The 20,042-nt window shown below is 43.5% G+C and overlaps 1 protein-coding gene across 1 annotated transcript in view; it reads right to left on the bottom strand.

Moving 5' to 3' along the window:
- RPE65 (retinoid isomerohydrolase RPE65) overlaps nt 1-20,042 on the bottom strand; it is a 174,190-nt gene that overhangs the window by 29,289 nt on the left and 124,859 nt on the right. The window contains exons 8-9 of the mRNA XM_069641930.1: nt 9,247-9,379; nt 8,992-9,131 (exon numbers count right to left, since the gene is read on the bottom strand). Of these exons, the coding sequence (XP_069498031.1) occupies nt 8,992-9,131; nt 9,247-9,379 (273 nt within the window). The remainder of the gene's footprint in view (nt 1-8,991; nt 9,132-9,246; nt 9,380-20,042) is intronic.

Below are 20,042 nucleotides of genomic sequence, written 5' to 3'. Positions count from 1 at the left end.
GCTTTCTCTTTTGAAAAGGTATCGGAATTGGCGGATCCTAGAAGTTATTCACAACTTGAAACCCGCTTCATGCAAAGGGGATATGTTCTCTGCTACGCTTTTAAGGACTTATACACTAGCACCATGGTTTGCCGTTTTGTGAACCAGTCCTTTGAGGAAGCCTATGTCCCAGGTAACATTAAAGAAGCATGGATCACCCTGCCTATTAAAAAAGATAACCTTGATCCATCAGTCCCCGGGAATTTTAGGCCCATTACAAACGTACTGTTTTTGTTAAGAATAACCGAAAAGATTGCATACCTACAGTATCAGAAATTCATAGAAAAAAACAATATAATTGCAGATGAACAATCAGGTTTTCGTGCCAATTATGGCTTGGAGACGGCTCTTCTAGATCTTCAGGCAAACATCGCCTCCATTATGGAGAAAGGAAATCCAGCCCTTCTTATGTTGCTAGATCTCTCCTCTGCATTCGATCTGATTGATCATGATCTCTTAGCTGAAAGATTAATAACAGTAGGTAGATGCTCTCCTTCTGCAGCAAATTGGTTTACGTCCTTTCTGGGAAGGGCAGCAGTAGTCTAGGGAAATTTCACCTCCCTTAAAACCTTTCTACTCTCTGGTGTCCCTCAGGGGTCGTGTTTGTCACCCCTACTTTTGAATATTTTCTCCAAATTATTGTGCGACATGCTACTAACCATGGGTTTCAGGTTTACGAACTATGCTGATGACACCCAGTTGGTTTTTATACTAGTAGGAAACTATGAAAAGGACACCCACAGAGTCAGGGAGGTGTTCTATGCCATACAAAAATGGATGGCAACAAATTCATTGGCTCCTTAATGAGGCTAAAACGGAACTGCTGATAGTTGGTACATCGTAGAAACTAAAAAAACTAGATGATCAATACCAAAGCCTTAAAATCTAGAACAGCATTTTGGTATCTGATCACGTAAAAACACTTGGAATCTTCATAGATTCACATATCTCCTTTAGAAGGCATGCATCTTACCTAAAATCTACATGTGCCTTTTATTCTAACTTATTGTGGCAAATCCATCCATACCAGACTGAGCACAATCTTGCTGGGATCGCCGGTGCCATAATAAATTCTAAATTAGACTATTGCAATAGTCTACTAATCGGCACGTCGAAAATATGATATAACAAAATAGCAAACAATTCAAAATGGAACTGTCAGGGCTGTCAATGGGCTCAGCCGACGCTCTAAGATCTCAACAGCAGGGGGGAAGCTTCACTGGTTCCCGGTTGAACAAAGAATAAAATTCAATGGGGCAGTTTTGGTTTTTGGAATGCCTAGCGGGTACCGCGCCAAACTATCTTATTGATAAAATAAAGAAAGCTCCTATTAGAAGAAATCTGTGATCAAATAACAACCATGATTTGCATCAACTCAAAAGAATTGGTTGTACCAATTTTAATTTTTGGGCACCCATGGGTTGGAATTCCCTTCTGTGTTCCCTAAAATAATTGTGGAACCATCAACACATTTAAGAAAGAGATTAAGACCTGGATGTTTGGTGGAACAGTGTAACCAACTTTTTCAATTCCCTCTGTGCTCCTGGAAAATAACTCTTTGACCGTTTCTTGACCGCTTGTCTGTTTGGTGTCTGTCTGTCTTCGTGAGCGCTCTGAGGCCTGTGGGCGAACAACGCTATATAAAAATAAATATAGATAGCGGGGGCAACTCAGCCCTCCACACTTCCGAGTTAAGCAGATGGATTCTGACATGAATCACTATCTGAACCAGTGATTGCATCAGCCCTCTTGCGTACATTGGTGTCAGGTCCACAATAATGGCCTAAAATCTTCCCCAGTAATGGTGCCAGCTTTATGGTTGGGAAAATGAAGAAATATTTCCCTGCTGCCCCCTATGCTCCACCTAGGTGCAACACTTCAGTACCACCCAGGCCCTTGTTAAAAATAGTAGAACAGGGGGACAGGATTCAGTGCGCAAAACCCCGCTATCTGTAATAGTTTCACTCTGGATCGATCGGTGTTGAGTGGAAAATGATACTGTGGTAGCGTGGCCACCCTTACACAGATGGCACAGCACCAGGTAAGTGTAGTTGTAGTGTAGCCTTATTGCCACTAGGTCCACCAGAATGTGTGGCAATGGGTACACAGAAGACTCACACTTAGATGGTAGGTAACAGAAACACTGGTTCCCCAAAAACTTTCAGTCAGCTCTTCGTTCAACTGCCAGACCAACGGTTCCCCTTAGAACTCCAACATCTGCACACTCCACATTAGTAGTAGAGTGTGACTCAACATGCTTTAATCTTGACAGGTGGCTACACCCCTTTTGTGTCCTTAGCCCGCCCCCTTTTGATACCAGTTTGATATCCATTTGATATACGTTTTATGTCAACATTGTATCAAAATTATATCATTTGATAAGCCCCCCAAAATGTTTGATATGAATTTTAAATTAGTTTGATAAGCACCACAATATTTTTGATAAGCCCTCTGATATTTTTTATATCAATTTTATAAAAATGTAGATATCAATTTTATAAAAATGTAGATTTTAGATCAAATGTTAATTAAAATTATATAAAAACAGCTATCGACAGATACACATTTCTGGAGCAGTCCCCGGTCATCGTGTTAAACCGTAATCATATAACATATAATACCTCCTTATTATGAATATTGGCCTCAGCCCATTTGCGTTACATAGAAAACTGCATTTGTAATGATCCGATTTTGGTTAACTTCGCCGCCATTTTAAGAATCATCTTTAATTTGATTTAATTTGTGGTACTAAGCCTCGATATTTCTTTGGTCTTTCAATAGAGCCCGGGTGCTCAGCCGCGAGAGAAGTTAGCTCCGAAGACAAGGACTATGAGACTAGTGTCGTGCTGAGTGACACAGTTATGACATCAGCAAGTGACTCCGTCCTGTTGGTGGGGGCTATCTTTCTTTTTGCATCTGTGGGTGTGTGATGTTGCTGGTGCCAAAACTGAATGTGTGTTTTGCTGCGCTTTAATTGAAATTGAAGTACTTTTGTAATTACTTGTGAGATACCATCATGTGGATTGTATGCCTGGCTGCATGTGAGGTTATCCTACTCATTTTAAAAGCAGCATTTGGCTTTGTACATTCTGCTTGAGCTACTTGGCCAGGGAAACTACATTACCCAGCAGCCCCAGGCACCTGCGACGATGCACGTGAGACAAGCCCAGTCTTCTCCAGCTACTTAATCTGCTGTGATGCACGCTTTCAGGTTCTTTCTTTTTTGCCTCTGTGTCTGTGCTCTCTTGCTGCAGCCAAAGCTGAATGTGTGTTTGGTGCGCTTTAATTGAAATGAAGTACTTTTTAGTATTCTTAGGGTTAGCTCCTATATGCTTGTCCCTATCTGTGCTTAAAACTGCATATTGTATAACTGTTTTAATTGCTGAGTTGACCGTCATTTTAAATCTGTTTGACTTTATTTGTGCTATCCACCTAGATTTGAAACTGTTGCTAGTGTATGTTTGGGCACTTCTCTCACACTGATTTAGTTTTAGTCCTTGCGTTGCTCAGACAACATAGCAAGCACTTGGAACTACAAGTCCCATCAGGACTGTAGTCTGTGATCACATTTAGTGAACTTTCAGGCACGTCAGTGTCAAGTAAGTCTGCGCGAGGATGCGCCGGTGCTGGCCCCTGTTGCATTTTTTTTTTTATATTTCAAATGTACCTCCTTTTCGGCTGCTACTGTGACACAAACTCAAGATGTGCTACCATCGTCAGACAGTAAGTCAAGGCTCGAAGGAGCTCTTATTAGGAAGCATACCGCCCATATCTCCATGACACTTTTGAACCCCAGATCTGTAGACAAACATGCTATAGATGTCAGAGACTACCTGGAAACACAGCAAGTTGATATTTTGGAGCTCACTGAAACCTGGTGTCAGGACTCTAGTGGCCCTAATGGCGACTTGGCCACTCCACCAGAGAGGGTGGTCAAGAAGGGGGGATAGCTATTCTGGCACACACCTCCCTACATGTTTTCCAAACCCCTATTTCGTGCAGAGGTTGTGAAATTATTCATATTAAGACAACGTCTACCCCCAATAATTGTTTGAATATCATCCTGCTATATTTGCCCCCCCACGATACCGCTTCATTTATGGAGGACTTGGTGGCTATTCTATCCTCACGCCATGAACCCAATTTGTGATCTTTTATCTTGGGGGACTTTAATAGGTGGTTTGGAAACAAACTGGATTGAGGCTTCTCTCTTAGTCCAATTGTTTGAATCTAATGGATTCACCATAGACAACAGTACGGACCCTACACAAACTAGTTAATGTGTTAGATTGGGTTACTAGTAGGAATATGGTACTGAGCATGCTGTCGGTTCAACCTTGAATCTGGTCTGACCATTGTTTCGTTGTGTTTCAGTTTACCTTGTCGACTCCCATAGTTCATGAAAAGAACTCCTCTCTCACCGTCCTAAGCAGGAATTTTAACAAAATTCGACAAGAAGATCAACAATCCTGTTTAGCAATCCTTATGCAAGGTACCTCGGATTCAGACTCCCCTGACAATTTAGTCCTGCAGTACAATAGACGCTTTATGGATTTATTGAATCGTATAGCCCCTCTGACCTCTAAGAAAGTCAGGGAAAGATCTAACCACCAGAAATGGTTTTCGGATGCTCTTCAGGACCGTAAAAGAGAAAAAAGGAAAGCAGAACGTGACTGGGTGAAGGACCAATCCCGGCCAATAGAGCCAAATGGAAAATATTACAAAAAGTGTATCGCACTGGGATCTTACTTGCTAAAAAAACGTATTTTGATAATCAAATAACGCAGGCTGAAAGCAATTCTAAGAAACCTTTTCAAATTCTAGGGGAATGCTAACCTAAGGTTATGTTGCAAGAGATCTCCCCCAGCACTCTAGACTGCGGGGCAGTTTAACAAGCATTTGCGCGGAAAATAATTACTGCACAGGTTCAGATTGTGGATAAGTTGTGCAGTTCAGAGCCGTTTAGTAGCCATCTTAACGATACTGAACACACTTTGGGCAATAAACCTCTTTTCTACTTTTCTGACACGTCCAGTGAATCCCTGATTGACATTTTGCCAGAAATTAGGCCTACTACCTTCATGGGGGACACGCTTCCTTCTAGAGTTATTCTGGCCAATGGGGACCTATTTTTGCCTTTCCTTGTGCACCTGACCAACGCCAGATCAAGAGACTGTCAGGTCCCGAATGCCCTGAAGATGATTTCGGTCACCCTGTTATTAAAAAAATCAGGGCTGGACCGTAAGATACATTCGAACTTTACACCTATTTAGAATGCTCCTTTCTTACTTAAGGTGCTGGATAAAGTGTCTACATCACAATTGCAGGTCTTCTTGTAGACATCTGGAGCCCTTCATTTTCCTTAAGAGCCTCTTTTGGCACTGAAAGTACCCTGTTGAATATGCAATCTGAGATGCTCCGGATTATGAATGAGGGCAAGGTGGGGCCGCTGATGTTGTTGGACTTGTCAGCAGCCTATGACCTTGTCGACCACGACAAGCTCCTGATGTGAGAGGGGCTGGTATTTACTCATCCGAAGCAATTACATGGATTAACTCATTCTTATCTAACCAAGCCTCTCAAATCATTTGGGGAAATGTTTCCTCATCTGACGAAGTGCTAAAATGTGGCATTTCACAGGGCGCATGCTAGTCTCCGTCTCTTTTTAACGTGTTCTGCCGCCCTCTTTGTGATCTCCTAGAAGGATTAGGAGTACACTTTACCAATTATGCTGATGACACTCAGATCGTGTTCCAGCTGAGGGCTCTCACACAATAGACTGTGAGAGGATAAACATGGTATATACCACAATCCAGAATTGGATGACTAATAATGGCATGTGCCTAAATGCTAGTAAAATCGAGCTTATGCTCTTTGGCTCACCTCAAGCCAGAGCTAAACTGGATTGTCAGTAAAAAGGTTTTATGATTGAGCAACATCTCATGAAAGTGGTGGACACGGTTAAAACTCTTGGTGTCACGTTTGAATCATCTTTAAACCTGGACGCTCACATTATTAATGTGTCCAATAAAACCCAATATGTTCTCAAACTTCTGAGATTAATTAGGCCCTATGTCTCTGAGGCTAACTCTGCTACTCTGGTGCGCGCACACTCATAGCACCTAGATTAGATTCTTCTAATGCGCTCATGGTTGGAATCAGCACCAACGTACTGAGATGCCTGCAGGTGCTACAAAATGACGCTGTGTGGATCGTCAACAACGTCCCTAGGCATGAGCCTATTTCGGCACACAGAAGGAGTCTACAGTGGCTGCCTCTGAAAGCACGCATTCAGTTTATAGCGCTGACCCTGACCCATAAATGTCTTTATGGTAGTGCACCTGAGTACCTGAAAGCGGGGGTAAAGTTGCATACTCTTTGGGGCAAGATCGAGTGATGTGGGGTACTTGATGGCGCCACAGTGTAAAAGAGCAAGAGGCCTGGGCAGAGCTTTTGCTGTGCAAGCTACTAAGAGGTGGAATGAACTCCCTAAACAACTGCGGTTGGATGAAAATTTTATTGAGTTTTAGAAAGAAATTGAAAACTTTTCTTTTTGAATAATGTGCCATTCTTGTCCTCTTCTGTGGTGGCTTTCTTGCCCCCTCTCTCTTCAACTTTTTCTTTCTTCTTGTGCCCTCATGCCTGCGGGCTCCGGCGCATTACTAGTGTATAAATAAATACATTTACAGCTATCATTTGGATATAGATTTATTATAAATTAATATAAACATCAATATAAAAAGAATATGGAAATTAATGTTTTGTATAAAACATCCATATAAAATTAATATAAAAATTAATGTTTTATTATGATAATTTATAGCAAACAATCATCTTTTTTAATCTAAAAATTCATATACACATTCTTATTTTTTAATATAAAATATATAAAAATGTGTATTTTTCAATTTAAGAATTAATATAAAAATTCGTTTTATATAAAAATAAAACAATTATGTAAAGTTGGCAATAAAAATGTTCATCCAAAAATGTTTTGATATTTTGATATAAAATGTATATCAATGTTATATGAACTGGATATGAAGTTTATATATAGTATAGATGATGGCAAGTTCAACAAGGTCTAAAAAATAACCCTTGGGCGCTTGTGTTATCTTGCATGAAAACTCCTAACTCCATTCCACACTTATGCATGATCCTGAGCAAATTCCCACGGTACTTTCTCTGTTTACTGAGACAGAGAGACTGTGGCTTTTTCCAAAAAATGCAAGCCTAGAAATTGCTGTCAAGCTAGTTACTTTTCAAAGAAAAGCCTAGAGCTGAGACTGTTCAAATGTCACACTGAGTATTCAGGCAGCGTGTGTCTTTCAACAGCAGAGACGGTGACTATGAAATTCATGGCCCCCCTCCTTACCCTCAAAACACACCTCAGCGCTATTTTTGAGCCGCATGCTGTTAAAATGTCAATATATATGCAGCATGGCCTGGAACCACACTGACGGGCCGGCCCAAGATGGGGTGCACAAATGCAGAGGGGGTGCGGGAGCGTACTTTGTGTGAAAAAATGTTGGGGTATAAATCCTTCCGCGCATGGATGTTGGGTGTTTGAGTGGATGTTATATTTATGTATAATTGCACTTTTTTGAATATAACACCAATGTTGGTAAAGACAGCGGGCAAAACAAAAGGGTGGAATGTTTTTGTTTTTTGTGAAGAACAGCTGTGTTGCATTCTGTTTGTGAAAAGCGCATCTTGTATTTCCACGAACAAGACAGGTTGTTTTGACGGCCCATCTTAAAGCCCCGGCGCTGATCCTTTCTGGGGGCTATCAATGTCCTTAAAAGCCCCATGCTCCGTAGGTGCGTCTGGAAGGCCAGGGATTGCGACCTGCGTGGTCTGAAGGCCGGACAGGGGACTAGCGAGGTGAATCCTTCAAACCCCCACGGACAAAAGGACTCTGCAGACTAAGGAGGGGGACATACATTTCACAATCGCTGTATCTGCTGTTGAAAGACACACGCTGCTTGAATACTCGGTACGAGATTTGTACAGTCTCAGCGTTGCTTTGAAAAGTAACTAGCTTGACAGCAATTTCTGGGCTTGCATTTTTTGGACAAAGCCAAGGTCTCTCTGTCTCAGTTAACACAGAGACTGACTGGTATCATAGGAATTTGCTCAGGATCATGCATGAGCACGGAATGGAGTTAGGGTTTTGCACAAGATCACACAAGTGCCCAAGGGTTATTTTTAGACCTTGTTGAAATTCTGGAATGCCATGCCATCATCTATTCTATATATAGACTTTAAATCCAGTTCATATAACATTGATAAACATTTTATATCAAAATGATATCAACATTGTTTGATATCAAATTATTATTTTTGCCAACTTTATAAGTGTTTTATTTTGATAAAATACAAAATGGTATATTCATTTTAATATTGAAAAATGATTTATTAAAAAATATGAATTTGTATATTACATCTTAATTTGTATATTCATTATTATATTGTTTATATTAAAACATTCACTGTTATATTCTTTTTAAATAGATTTTTAAATTAATTTATATTAAATCTATATCAAAATTATAGTCGTAAAAATATTGGGCGGCTTATCAAAAATGTTGGGCCGCTTATCAAATTGATATAAAATTCATATCAAACATTTTGGGAGGCTTATCAAATGATATTTTGATATAAAGGTGATAAAATGTATATCAAACTGATATCGAACTGGTATCAAAACGGGGCGGGGCTAAGGACAAAAAGAGGCATGGCCACCTGTCAAAATTAAAGCGCGATGAGGCGTTATCCAATTTACTATTCACATGCTAGCTGTGATGTGAGCTGCCTCTGTTGTCTGGCACCTTGAGACTGCTAGTTCCATAGAGGTACACCATATGATTCCATTCATTTCTTTGATGCTAAGTGTTGGTGCCGGCAACAAATATTGCTCAAATCTATTGATCAAAAGATATATTGCTTTACCCTTTCCAGCAGCAGAGATCCACAATGAGGAATCCATGGTCTTCGTATGTGTTGATGTGATGAAAGAGGTTGAACGCAGATGTCCTGTATTTGATGTTGAGATATTCACCCGTGTGCTTCTCTGCTACGTGCATCCAGACCTTAAACACAGACGCAGTTTCACATAGTTTAGATGATGCACCCATTTTTAAAGGACATGTATGCATTGCTGAACTAAACATATGCGAATGCAGTAACACAACCCTTTGATCTTACACCCATCGTTTCATGAGACTCGAAGCAGTCCATGTAGTTGGCTCCCCAAATACTCCATGAAGAAAGGAATTTAAAGAGATTGATTTTCACAGGTTGTTCCACAAACACGATGTAGTTTGGAGTTAGACCAAAACTGTAAAGTAAAAGAAAGCAATTGTGTGAATTGGGGCATTAATCTTTACTTAATGTACAGCCAAATCTATATTTTATAAAGAGCGCAAACATCATTATGAATAGGCCACCTTCAATAAGAAGAAACTAAAGGGGCTAATTCACAAAGGTCCAGTACTTCTAGTGTGACTTGCATTGTGCAGTCGTGTTTCCATCCATGCTAATTCCTGGTTCCCAACAGGGATTTGTGTTCAAGGGAGTGAGAGGATGTGGGAAGAAGACACCCAGATATGCATGGGGCCACTAAACATTGGATAGGATGAGGGGGGTGGGTTCTACACACTTGGATTAATGCAACCAGGTTACTGGCCATGAATCAAAGGGTTTGTCAATGCAAATTTGCACATTTCTAGCCCTGTTGAGAAGCAAATAAATGAATCTTTTACTCTTTACTTGTGATCTTTCATCTCAGGCTTCAAAATGCTGCTGGGAGTCTAAGAAGACCATTGCCACCACTGCTGTTCCCCTGCATATGGCTTGCAAAATTGTAGACCAGGATTTAAAGACAAACCCACAACACCTTACACATGTCAGACCGCATCTCTTTGTGACTCAGGCTTTGATATATGGCAGCCTACCCCAGAAGACCGCCCTGTCCACACACAGTAAGGGTGGGGTGAATCTGCCCGCATAAAGAAATGTGCATGGGCAAATTCACTTTTGTGAATCAACACAACCCGGGATTGCAGTGTGTTTTTTACTTGCATGTGCAGATGTGTGTATCACCCAGCCTACATTTCGACAATGCCAGGCCTCACAACCATCTTGTCCAGGTGACATTGTGCCATGGCCTGTACTGTGGATCTGAAGTCAGTTTATGGTAGGAAGGGCTTATTTTTTTTTTTTTGCAGGATTAATAGTTGGTACCAAGCTGTCTGAGTAAAGTAGGGGTGGGGTTCTATGTGCAACCCCATAGACTTGGCACAGGGAGTTGGCTGTGGGTGGAAGCACTCAATATTAAGGGCGGATGGCCTGGAGTAGGTGTAGCGATGTTCAATATTGTTGTGGAGCAGGAATTTCAGTCTCAGGTAGATAATGAACATCCAGGTCTGGATCCAGACAAGGCAGGTTTTGAGTTGGTCGAATGTCTTCGATAGATGATATTTTCTGGGAGAGTTGTGTATTGTCCGTGTATTTGTGAGTGTGATGTTGTGGTGGGTGAGCAGGATTCCATGGGTCTCCATGTAGAGGTTGACGATGAAAGGTGAGAGCATGTATACCTGTGGATGGTTACATGTGATTTCATTGAATCCCAAAATAACTAATGCAATTACAACGAATACAAAACAACTAATACCAAAATAACAAATTCCTTTTTTGTTGTTTTTGGGGGGCGGGTCCTCCCAAAACCCCCCCTTTTTCTAATACTTTTCCCCACCCCCAAAACCAATATTCCCACTTCCAACCCCAGTTTTTGTTTTTCCCCAAATTCATTATTTTCATTTTCATTGTTTTGTATTCATTGTAATTGCATTAGTTATTTTGGGATTCCATATAATCACTGCATACCCAGTGGTTGGGTACTAGTGGATATCTGGAGGTGTCTCTCTAGTAGCTGGCAAGGTAATCACGTTTCAGTTTGAGTTTTTGAGCCGAGGGAAGATTTGTCTGGCTTTAAGGGTGGAGAAGCTTCTCTGCATGAGCGATGCATTGAGAATGGGGTGGAGGGCTTCAGTGGGGACCTCTACCTGCCATTAGGTATCTATTGAAAAGTGGATCCATAATAAGATGACAGTCGCCACCAACTATAAGTGGTCTGCCCCCCAATTGCATTCGTCCCACCATAATGTTTATACATGATAGGAGGTCACCAACAGTGCCAATATATATATATATATATATATATATATATATATATATATATATTAGTATAGATATAGGTACCATTATTGTCATTACGCTAATCAGCCATTTGAATTTAGGGGGATTTTGAAAAAGGTTAGGATGGCAAGGTAATACATGGTACCAATCCTCTATGTTATATATCATTAGGATCATGTAAATAAAGTGAAAAGGATATTCTAAAAGAGCACTGTTGGTATGATTTAATAATGTAACATATGATCCAAACGAGGGCATGAATCAGTATTACTATCAAGTACCTTGCATGGCATGCAGCATGTACAATTGCAATTACACGCTGCCCGATTTAATTTTATTGGTGAACGCTGCTTGCCATGCGTTTCTGTGTACAATGGATCCCTATGGTGACCTCCGGATGGCGGCATGATAATCCATACAGTGCAAATGCTGGAGCATCATTTTGATGGTGTAGAGGAGGGAAGGTGGTGGAAACGCAAGTTGTACCCCTCCTCTCAGCAATACAAATGATTGCAAACGTGGCATGAAGTGAATGAAAGGCGCAAAAGCCTTACTCAAGGCATGTACGCCTTTCTTTCATTTTAGGCCACATTTAAAAAGGAGCACCATAGTAAAAGCAAAAGTATTTGTTACTATGACTCTTATTTATGTTAAGGGTCTGCAAACACTAGCTTGCAGACATTGTGCTTGTTTTCAAGTAATTACTGAGTATGAAGGACCCAAGTATGGCATATTTATAGTGCATATTGATTGGGATCACATGACCTCCTGGAAAAACAGTAACAGCTCCATGATTACTTAAATATGCCCTACATATGCAGTATTTACTTGAAAGCTATCAAAACCTTCAGCAAGTTAGTTTTTGCAGATCTAAAACATTAGCAAGCATAGACATAGTAAAAACGTTCGTCTTTTTCCTATGTTTATTATAGCTATGCAAAACACAGGACAGCTACAAGAGGTAGCCATACAAAAGCCAAAGTATAGGATTTGACAGTGCTGTTATGTATTGGAAGTATTGGCTCCCAGGGAGTAAAGGTGGCTGGAACGGTTTTTATTTGTAGTGTGGCCTGTATGTCCGGTGCCCTTGTTTTAATCGCTGCAATTTTCCCTGTGGTGTTTTCAACCGTGCCATTTTGGCATTCTAAAAATATATGTATATGTAGTGTGTTTGTGTATGGGTTTTGAGGGTGGGTTATAGTTCGGGGGTGGTTGGGTACACCACATTAAAAAAAGAAAAGAAATAGCAGTGAAAATTGCTGTGGTGAAAATGTCTGTGATGAAAACACGTGAAACCCTATATGTCCAAAAGATTTTACACACAATACAGCTTGTTCGTCCTGTGCCCGCTGTCTATAGAGGCAATTTACTCTACCCTAACATCGTCCACTTCAGTAGGATCCTCAAATCATGGCTTGGGGTCAGAACTCTGGTACCAACGTTTGGTCCGAGTACTCTTGCCCGTGCTCCCTTTTTCTAGCAGGTCTGTCCGATTCTGAAGATTTGGGTATAGATTTGCTCTTCTCTGAGGCACAGAAATGCGACAAAGAACGTGTTCACACAGCAGAGCTGTGACTCAGATTCTCTGTGGTCCTGCCTGCAAGTGGATTTGACCGTGAGACCGCCAGAACAATGGTGGGCCTGTTGGGTGGCGGAAACGCTGAGACTGCGGTGTTGGAGTGTGGCTAGTGGACCTGCACAGGGAAAAGGCTATATCTCACAGTATACACTGTAGATTTGGGTAGATGCTAGCATATAACAAACAGGATACAAAGCAAGCTGATCTGAGTTGAGACAGGTATTCACAGGAACTGCAGGGGCAGGAGCAGGAACTGACTGTAGATGGAGACGGAGAGAAAGAAAAGACAAGCAATTATACTGGGCAACATGGATTGATCAGAATAAAAGGTGTACTGGAATATGATAAGGGGTCTCCATGGATCATGGAAAACCCTTGGAATCGGTACAAGCAGAGTTGTACTCTTAACAGCTGTCATACAGCAGCGTCATGAGTTAGGCGTGCTGAAGAGACTGTTGAACTCAGTGTAAGAGTAAAACTGGAGACCGTATACTGAGCCAGTTAAGACTCCAATGGACTAGGCAAAGGCAACAGAAGTATTTATTTATTTTAATTCTCAATAACGCACCAGATCGCCCGAGGACCTCAAGACGCACAAATATGACAAACAGGAAACAACAGAACAGTAGAACAGAATCTGAAAAAGTGGAAACTAGATCTAGGGAGCGCGGAAAAGAAAAGTTTTCAACTTCTTTTTGAGGTCAGCAAGAGGCGTGGTCATTTTCAGATCCAAGGGGATGTATGGAGTTCCAAGTGGCAGGTGCCAGGACATAAACATTGTCTTCCCAAATTTAGCTAAGCGAAATCTGGGTTGGGTAAGGTTAGCCTGGTCAAGTGACCTAAGAGATTGTGATGGCACATAACGCCCAATGCGCTCAGAAAGATAGATGGACGCTGTGAGGGTCAGGCACTTAAAAGTTTGTGTCAAGATCTTAAAGGAAACATAGTGCTTAACAGGCAGCCAGTGCAAGTTTCATCTGCATTCGGTGATAGATTGCCAGCTGAGGATGCCTAGCACTGCTCTAACCACACCATTTTGTGTGACCTGAAAGGCGGCGAGATTGGACTGTGCAGTGCCTGCCAAAAGACTATTACAATAGTCAAGCCTCAAGTTGATTAGGGCAGAGGCTAGAACGGACATGTTATTCACAGAACATAATGGGCACAAATAACCTAGATGTTTATTAATCCACCCACAAGAGGCACAGATCTTGGCTGAGTCGTCCCCTTATCTGATCTGAAAGGAGACCAACCCAGCGGTCACACTGTAAATGGATACAGAACAGAGGCACAACCATGGACCAAGATGTAATACAGGCAGAAAGCAGTGTTGAGAGAAGTAACCAGGTAGAGGGTAGGATAGTGTCATGGGCACAGGCCCCAGAACACAAAAGCCACACCATCTAGTGATGGGGTCAATGGGTCACTTGACTCATTTATGTCCCTTTGGGACCTATAAACACAGGGGCCCTGGCTGGACTCAGTCATATAGAGATGTGAGCAGGAACACTTTATTTCAGTGCAGGAGTGCTTTTACTTTATTTCAGTGCAGGAGTACTTTTATTTTACAAGAACTTTCCAGGAGCTGAAAGCCTTTATTCCAGAGAACATCCTCATGTGCTGACTCAATCGGTGTGGCTCCCTAGGCCTGGTCTTCATGTGCTGACTCATCGGGTGTGGCAGGCAGGCTGAACCTGGTGGGCGTGGCTTCAGAAGCTCAGCTATATAAGCTGCTCCATCCTTAAGGCCGGTGGTTTGTGTTACTGTGCACTCACGTGCAACGTGATGCTCACCGCCGCTTGGACCAGTTTACTTACCTTTGAAACCAGGCATTCCCCTGGATACTCACCTCCAGGAAACCGGTGCTTCATCTGCAGACTCATCTCCTGACATCCAGTGATCTTGGTCCCGGCACCGCAGCACCGCACTCCGTACTCCGCATCCACAAACTCAGACCCTGTGAAGAAGAAGAAAGAGAAGGTTAGAACATCCGTCCTGGGGCTGCGCTGCTTTTGAACCCCACACGCCCCCTAGTTAACAACTTACCAGCACTGTACCGCTGCAGCTTCCTACCTCATTCCCTCCGGCTGTCGCCTCGAGCTCTGCAGCTTCTGCTGGGCTGGCAACATCACCTGCAAGGGAAGAGCAAAAGGGCAAACATCAAAAGTGGAAGGGACAGCAATATAAGACAACAAACTTTACAATACAACAAAAACAGACGAGGAAAAACAAAGGCAAACAGGAACACTTAACTGAAGTATAGTGGCTTAGTTGCAGCAGGACTGGACTACCACGTGCAAGGGACTAGTGAAGGAACTCGGTCCAGATCATACAAGCGCCCCTGCCAGAAGCAGCAGGACGGAGTGCTCGCCAAAACTAATCAACAGGTGAGCTTTCCAGAGACAGCGCATCACATGGGTACCACGGTTTGGGAGAAGGGGTCTGGCAGTGGATCAGGTGCACAAGCTGGCATACTCACGCCCCCTATTCTCCATGCAGGAGCAGTCCCGAGCAGCATCACCTATTACCACCAGTCACCACATAAGCGCAGAGGGCGAAGTTGGACCTGAGTGACCTCACCCCCGCGAGGGCTGCAACCATGCCCCAATGCCTCCGCAGAGACCAAGTGATCGTAACAGAACGTGAAACCTCTTCAAATCTCTGCCTGGGCATTATGGAAACTTTTGAAACGGACCAGTGGGCCCAATTACTGGGAGAGTTACGGGCTGAAGTTCATGCCACAAGACAGGAAACCAATGCCCTAAGGAGGGATCTAATTGTGAACTGGGAGCGGACAGATGAACTAGGAAAGCAAATGCTCCGGGCACAAGCAGGCCAGGTCCCACTGCAGGGTATGCCCCTCCTGCCATGCCTCCACAGCCCACGCCAGTACTGGTGGTTCTTCCAGGGGATGTTCCCTGGCCCCACCAGAAATCTTCACAGTAGATCCGAATAAGTACGCCATCTTTATGAATCAATGTCGCCTACATTTCTTGTGCAGACCTGGGGCATTCCCCAACGATCAAGCGAGAGAGGTATTTGTACTCTCATATTTGGGAGGTAGTGCAGCGGACTGGTCAATACCCTTGGTAAACCAGGATGATGCTATGCTTCGAGACTTTGGAGGTTTCCAGCGTGAAATGGAGAAACTATTTGCACGGCATACTCAAGGACGGGCTCTGGATGATGAACTGTTATCACTACGGCAGGGTAATCAAGACCTACTAACATATATCACTTCCTTCAATCGTCTGATAGCACAAACTAACTGGCCAGAGTAGAAAAGAACTATGCTCTTTTGCAGAGGTTTGCGAGGGGAACTTAAGAACTTATTAGCCCAAGTAGTAAATCCTTTGGAAAGATGTGCTGAATACATTGACCCGACAGTGCAGCTCGATCACAGATTGCAGGATCGGAAGATGGATCGGGCCAAGGCCGAGGGGTGGTAGGTCTAAATGCGACCCCATGAGAATCAAACCAAATCACAAGATCAGTCCGAGCCAATGCAAATCGGAGGCTTGTGGAGCCCACTCACCAAGGCAGAAAGGGAGAAAAGGAGACAGCAGCAGCTTTGTTTGTACTGTGGTGAGTCAGGTCACTATCTCCTAGAATGCCCGGTGAAACCACCCAGGAAAGCAGTTGGAGCAACTGACATGGGTGAAGAAGAAGAACAGGACTCGAGAAACTCCAACGCCGGCAAGCATAGGGGTCCACTTGTGGAGCAAACGTCGAAAATACATGCCTTGACGCCATACATTGAGAGTGGGGCTGTGGGAAATTACATGGACCAAGATCTGGCTACCTTGATAGGCCTTCCTTTCCGACAGAAGCAGGTTTTGGAAAACGTCACAGCAGTTGATGGATCTCAGCTATCATCTGGCCCAGTGACGCATTACACCGAGAATGTCACGCTTCTGTGTCAGGACAGTCACCAAGAGGACATCACCTTCATCTCATCGGCGCTCCTCAATTCCAGATGATATTGGGTTCACTACCACCTGAATACCTGGATTACTAACATGTCTTTCAAAGAGAGCAAGCAAACACCCTACCTCCGTGCAGGCCGTATGACTGCCAAATTGATCTGGTAACTGGAGCTCATGTTCCCTGCAGCTGGATTTACGGCCTAACAGAACAGGAAAACCAGCATCTAAAAACCTACCTCGATCAGTATCTGGCAAATGGCATCATTCGTCCGTCCAAGTCCCCTGCATCCTCGCCCCTCTTTTTTGGGCCTCAAAAGGAGGGAGACCTGAGAACTTGCATCGACCACAGAGCACTTAACCAGATTACGGTAAAAAAACGGTACCCGTTACCTCTTATTCCCGAGCTCTTGGATCAAGTCAAAAATGCTCAGATATATACAAAACTAGACTTAAGAGGGGCCTACCATCTAGTAAGAGTCAAAAAAGGAGACGAGTGGAAGACAGCCTTTTGCACAAAATATGGCCTTTATGAATATCACATTATGCCCTTTGGACTATGTAATGCCCCGGCGGTGTTCCAATTTCTCACGAATGACATGCTCTGTGAACTGTTGTACGTCTGCACTGCTGTCTGTATTGATGACATTCTTATCTATTCGACCACCAAGGAGGACCACGTCAACCATGTCCGGGCAGTTGGAGAAACTGGGGCAAAACCGGCTAAATGCCAAATTGGAGAAATGCTTCTTTCATGTGACAGAGGTAGAATTCCTCGGGTTTATTCTCACACCACAGGGCGTACGCATGGACACGTGCAAGGTAGACGCTATCCTTAACTGGCTCACACCGACATCCATAAAGGGAGTACAGAGTGTACTCAGGTTCGCCAACTTTTATCGCTGATTCATTCCTGGGTTCTCCCAGATCGTCCACCCAATCACCTCTTTACTACGGAAAAATAAACAATTTAATTGGTCCGCAGAGGCAGAGAAAGCCTTCCAGGAGCTAAAACAAGCATTTACCACAGCACCAATTCTACGGCATCCTCGACCAGAACTACCATACGTGGTCGAAACTGATGCTTCCAACATAGCAATGGGAGCAGTCCTGTCACAACGAGCACCCCGAAACAGGTCAGTTGCATCCCGTGGCATTCTGGTCTCGCAAGTTTTCAGCCCCTGAATTGAATTATGCAATCACTGATAAAGAACTGCTTGCAATTAAGGCAGCGTTCAAAGCCTGGAGACATTATCTTCTTGGAGCTAGACATACAGTCACTGTTGTCACGGATCATCGTAGTCTACAGTATCAGAAGACCGCTAAAGCGCAATCATCACACCAACTCCGCTGGGCTCTCTTCTTTGCAGAATACGACTTCGTCATCTCCTATAGACCCGGAGTATACAATGGAAAAGCGGACGCCCTGTCTCACATGAGTGAGGGAGAAGAGGCATTCACTACACCAGACCCCGTGGCCATCATCCCTGAAGGACGAATCCAAGGCATGATTGCCGCAACCACCGCTCTAGACAACTTAAAATCTGACCTGCAACACTTGATGAGTCCACCAGCGCAACAGGAATGGCTAGGGAAGGGAGACCGGTATACGCTTGTGGACAACCTACCATACTAACCAGGACAATTGTACATCCCGGATAAGAAATTACAGAATCAAATCATCGCAAACTATCACGATTCGTTAGTAGAAGGGCATCCGGGAATAGCCAAAACCCAAGCTAAAATTAAAAATAAATTCTTGGTGGCCAACTCAGCGAAAGGACATTGTCCAGTTCATCGCAACCTGTGGCACCTGTGCACAACACAAGTCCAAAAAACAAAGTCCTGCAGGTCTGCTACGTCCTTTAGAGGTACCCCCAGCACCTTGGCATACGCTATCAATTAATTTTATTACAGACCTTGCCTCCTGTTATGGATACAATACCATCTTAGTCGTCGTAGATCTGTTTTCCAAAATGGCCCACTTTATTCCCCTGAATGGTCTCCAAACTGCTTCTACTCTGGCTACTGTGTCTTTGGAACAGATTGTCCGGCTACACTGGTTCCCATCAATATTGATATCAGACCAAGGAACTCCGTTTGTCTCTGCATTCTGGAAAAGGTTTTGTAAAATTGCCAAAATCGACCTCCGGCTATCTACAAGCCATTACCCCCAAACTGACGGCCAGACTAACCAGACCCTCGAGAAATGCATTAGGTGTATGCTGCAACAAACCGAGGATACCTGGAAGGACATACTTTGGTTAGCAGAATACACATATAACTCCTCCATTGACACCAGTACGGGACAAAGCCCATTCTACATAGTGTATGGTCGACATCCACAGACTTCCTTTTTTGACCCACTCGAATCATTAGAAATTCCCACTGTAACGACCTGACACAAGACCATCACCCAGGTTTTTAAGGAAGCAGCAGAGCATCTTGCCAGAGCCAAAGAGAAACAGAAGCAGTTTGCGGATCGACACCGAAGGGAAGCTCCCAACTACCAAGTCAGAGACATGGTTTGGTTAGCATCCCATACATCCCCCTGAAAGGACCACAGGTGTTCTGTCCCAGATATCTGGGACCCTACACTATCAAGGCTGTGATCAACCTGTTCGGCCATGAAATTAGAATTACCGGCCCACATTCGGTTCCACCTGATGTTCCATGTCTCCCTCCTAAAACCATTGAGACCAGGCATGCAAATCGATACTCCACCGGATCCCGAAATAGTTGAAGGAGAAAGAGAATACGAAGCTAAAAGGATCCTAGACTCTAAGATGGTCCGGTCCAAGTTATACTACCTTATAGACTGGAAAGGTTATGGACCCCAAGATCGGACCTGGGAACCCAGTGAGCATGTCCACGCCCCATGGTTAATTAGGCAGTTCCACTGCAATAACCCCAATAAACCAGGGGGGAAACCACCCATGAGAGGGGCATGAGGGGGCGTGCTGTCATGGCCACAGGCCCCAGAACACAAAAACCACACCATCTAGTGATGGGGGCAATGGGTCACTGGTCTCACTCATGTCACTTTTGGGACCTATAAACACAGGGGCCCTGGCTGGACTCAGTCCTGGTGCCTTTGGCGCCAGGCTCATATAGAGATGTGAGCAGGAACACTTTATTTCAGTGCAGGAGTGCTTTTATTTTATTTCATTGCAGGAGTGCTTTTATTTTACAAGAACTTTCCAGGAGCTGAAAGCCTTTATTCCTGAGAACATCCTCATGTGCTGACTCATCGGGTGAGACCTCCTGGGCCTGGTCTTCATGTGCTGACTCATCGTGTGTGG

The sequence above is a fragment of the Ambystoma mexicanum genome, chromosome 1q (assembly GCF_040938575.1).
Source record: "Ambystoma mexicanum isolate Mex_15411 chromosome 1q, UKY_AmexF1_1, whole genome shotgun sequence".
Classification (NCBI taxonomy): Eukaryota; Metazoa; Chordata; class Amphibia; order Caudata; family Ambystomatidae; genus Ambystoma; species Ambystoma mexicanum.
The sequence above is the reverse complement of the archived record's forward strand: the minus strand, read 5'-3'. Positions and strand labels throughout refer to the sequence as shown.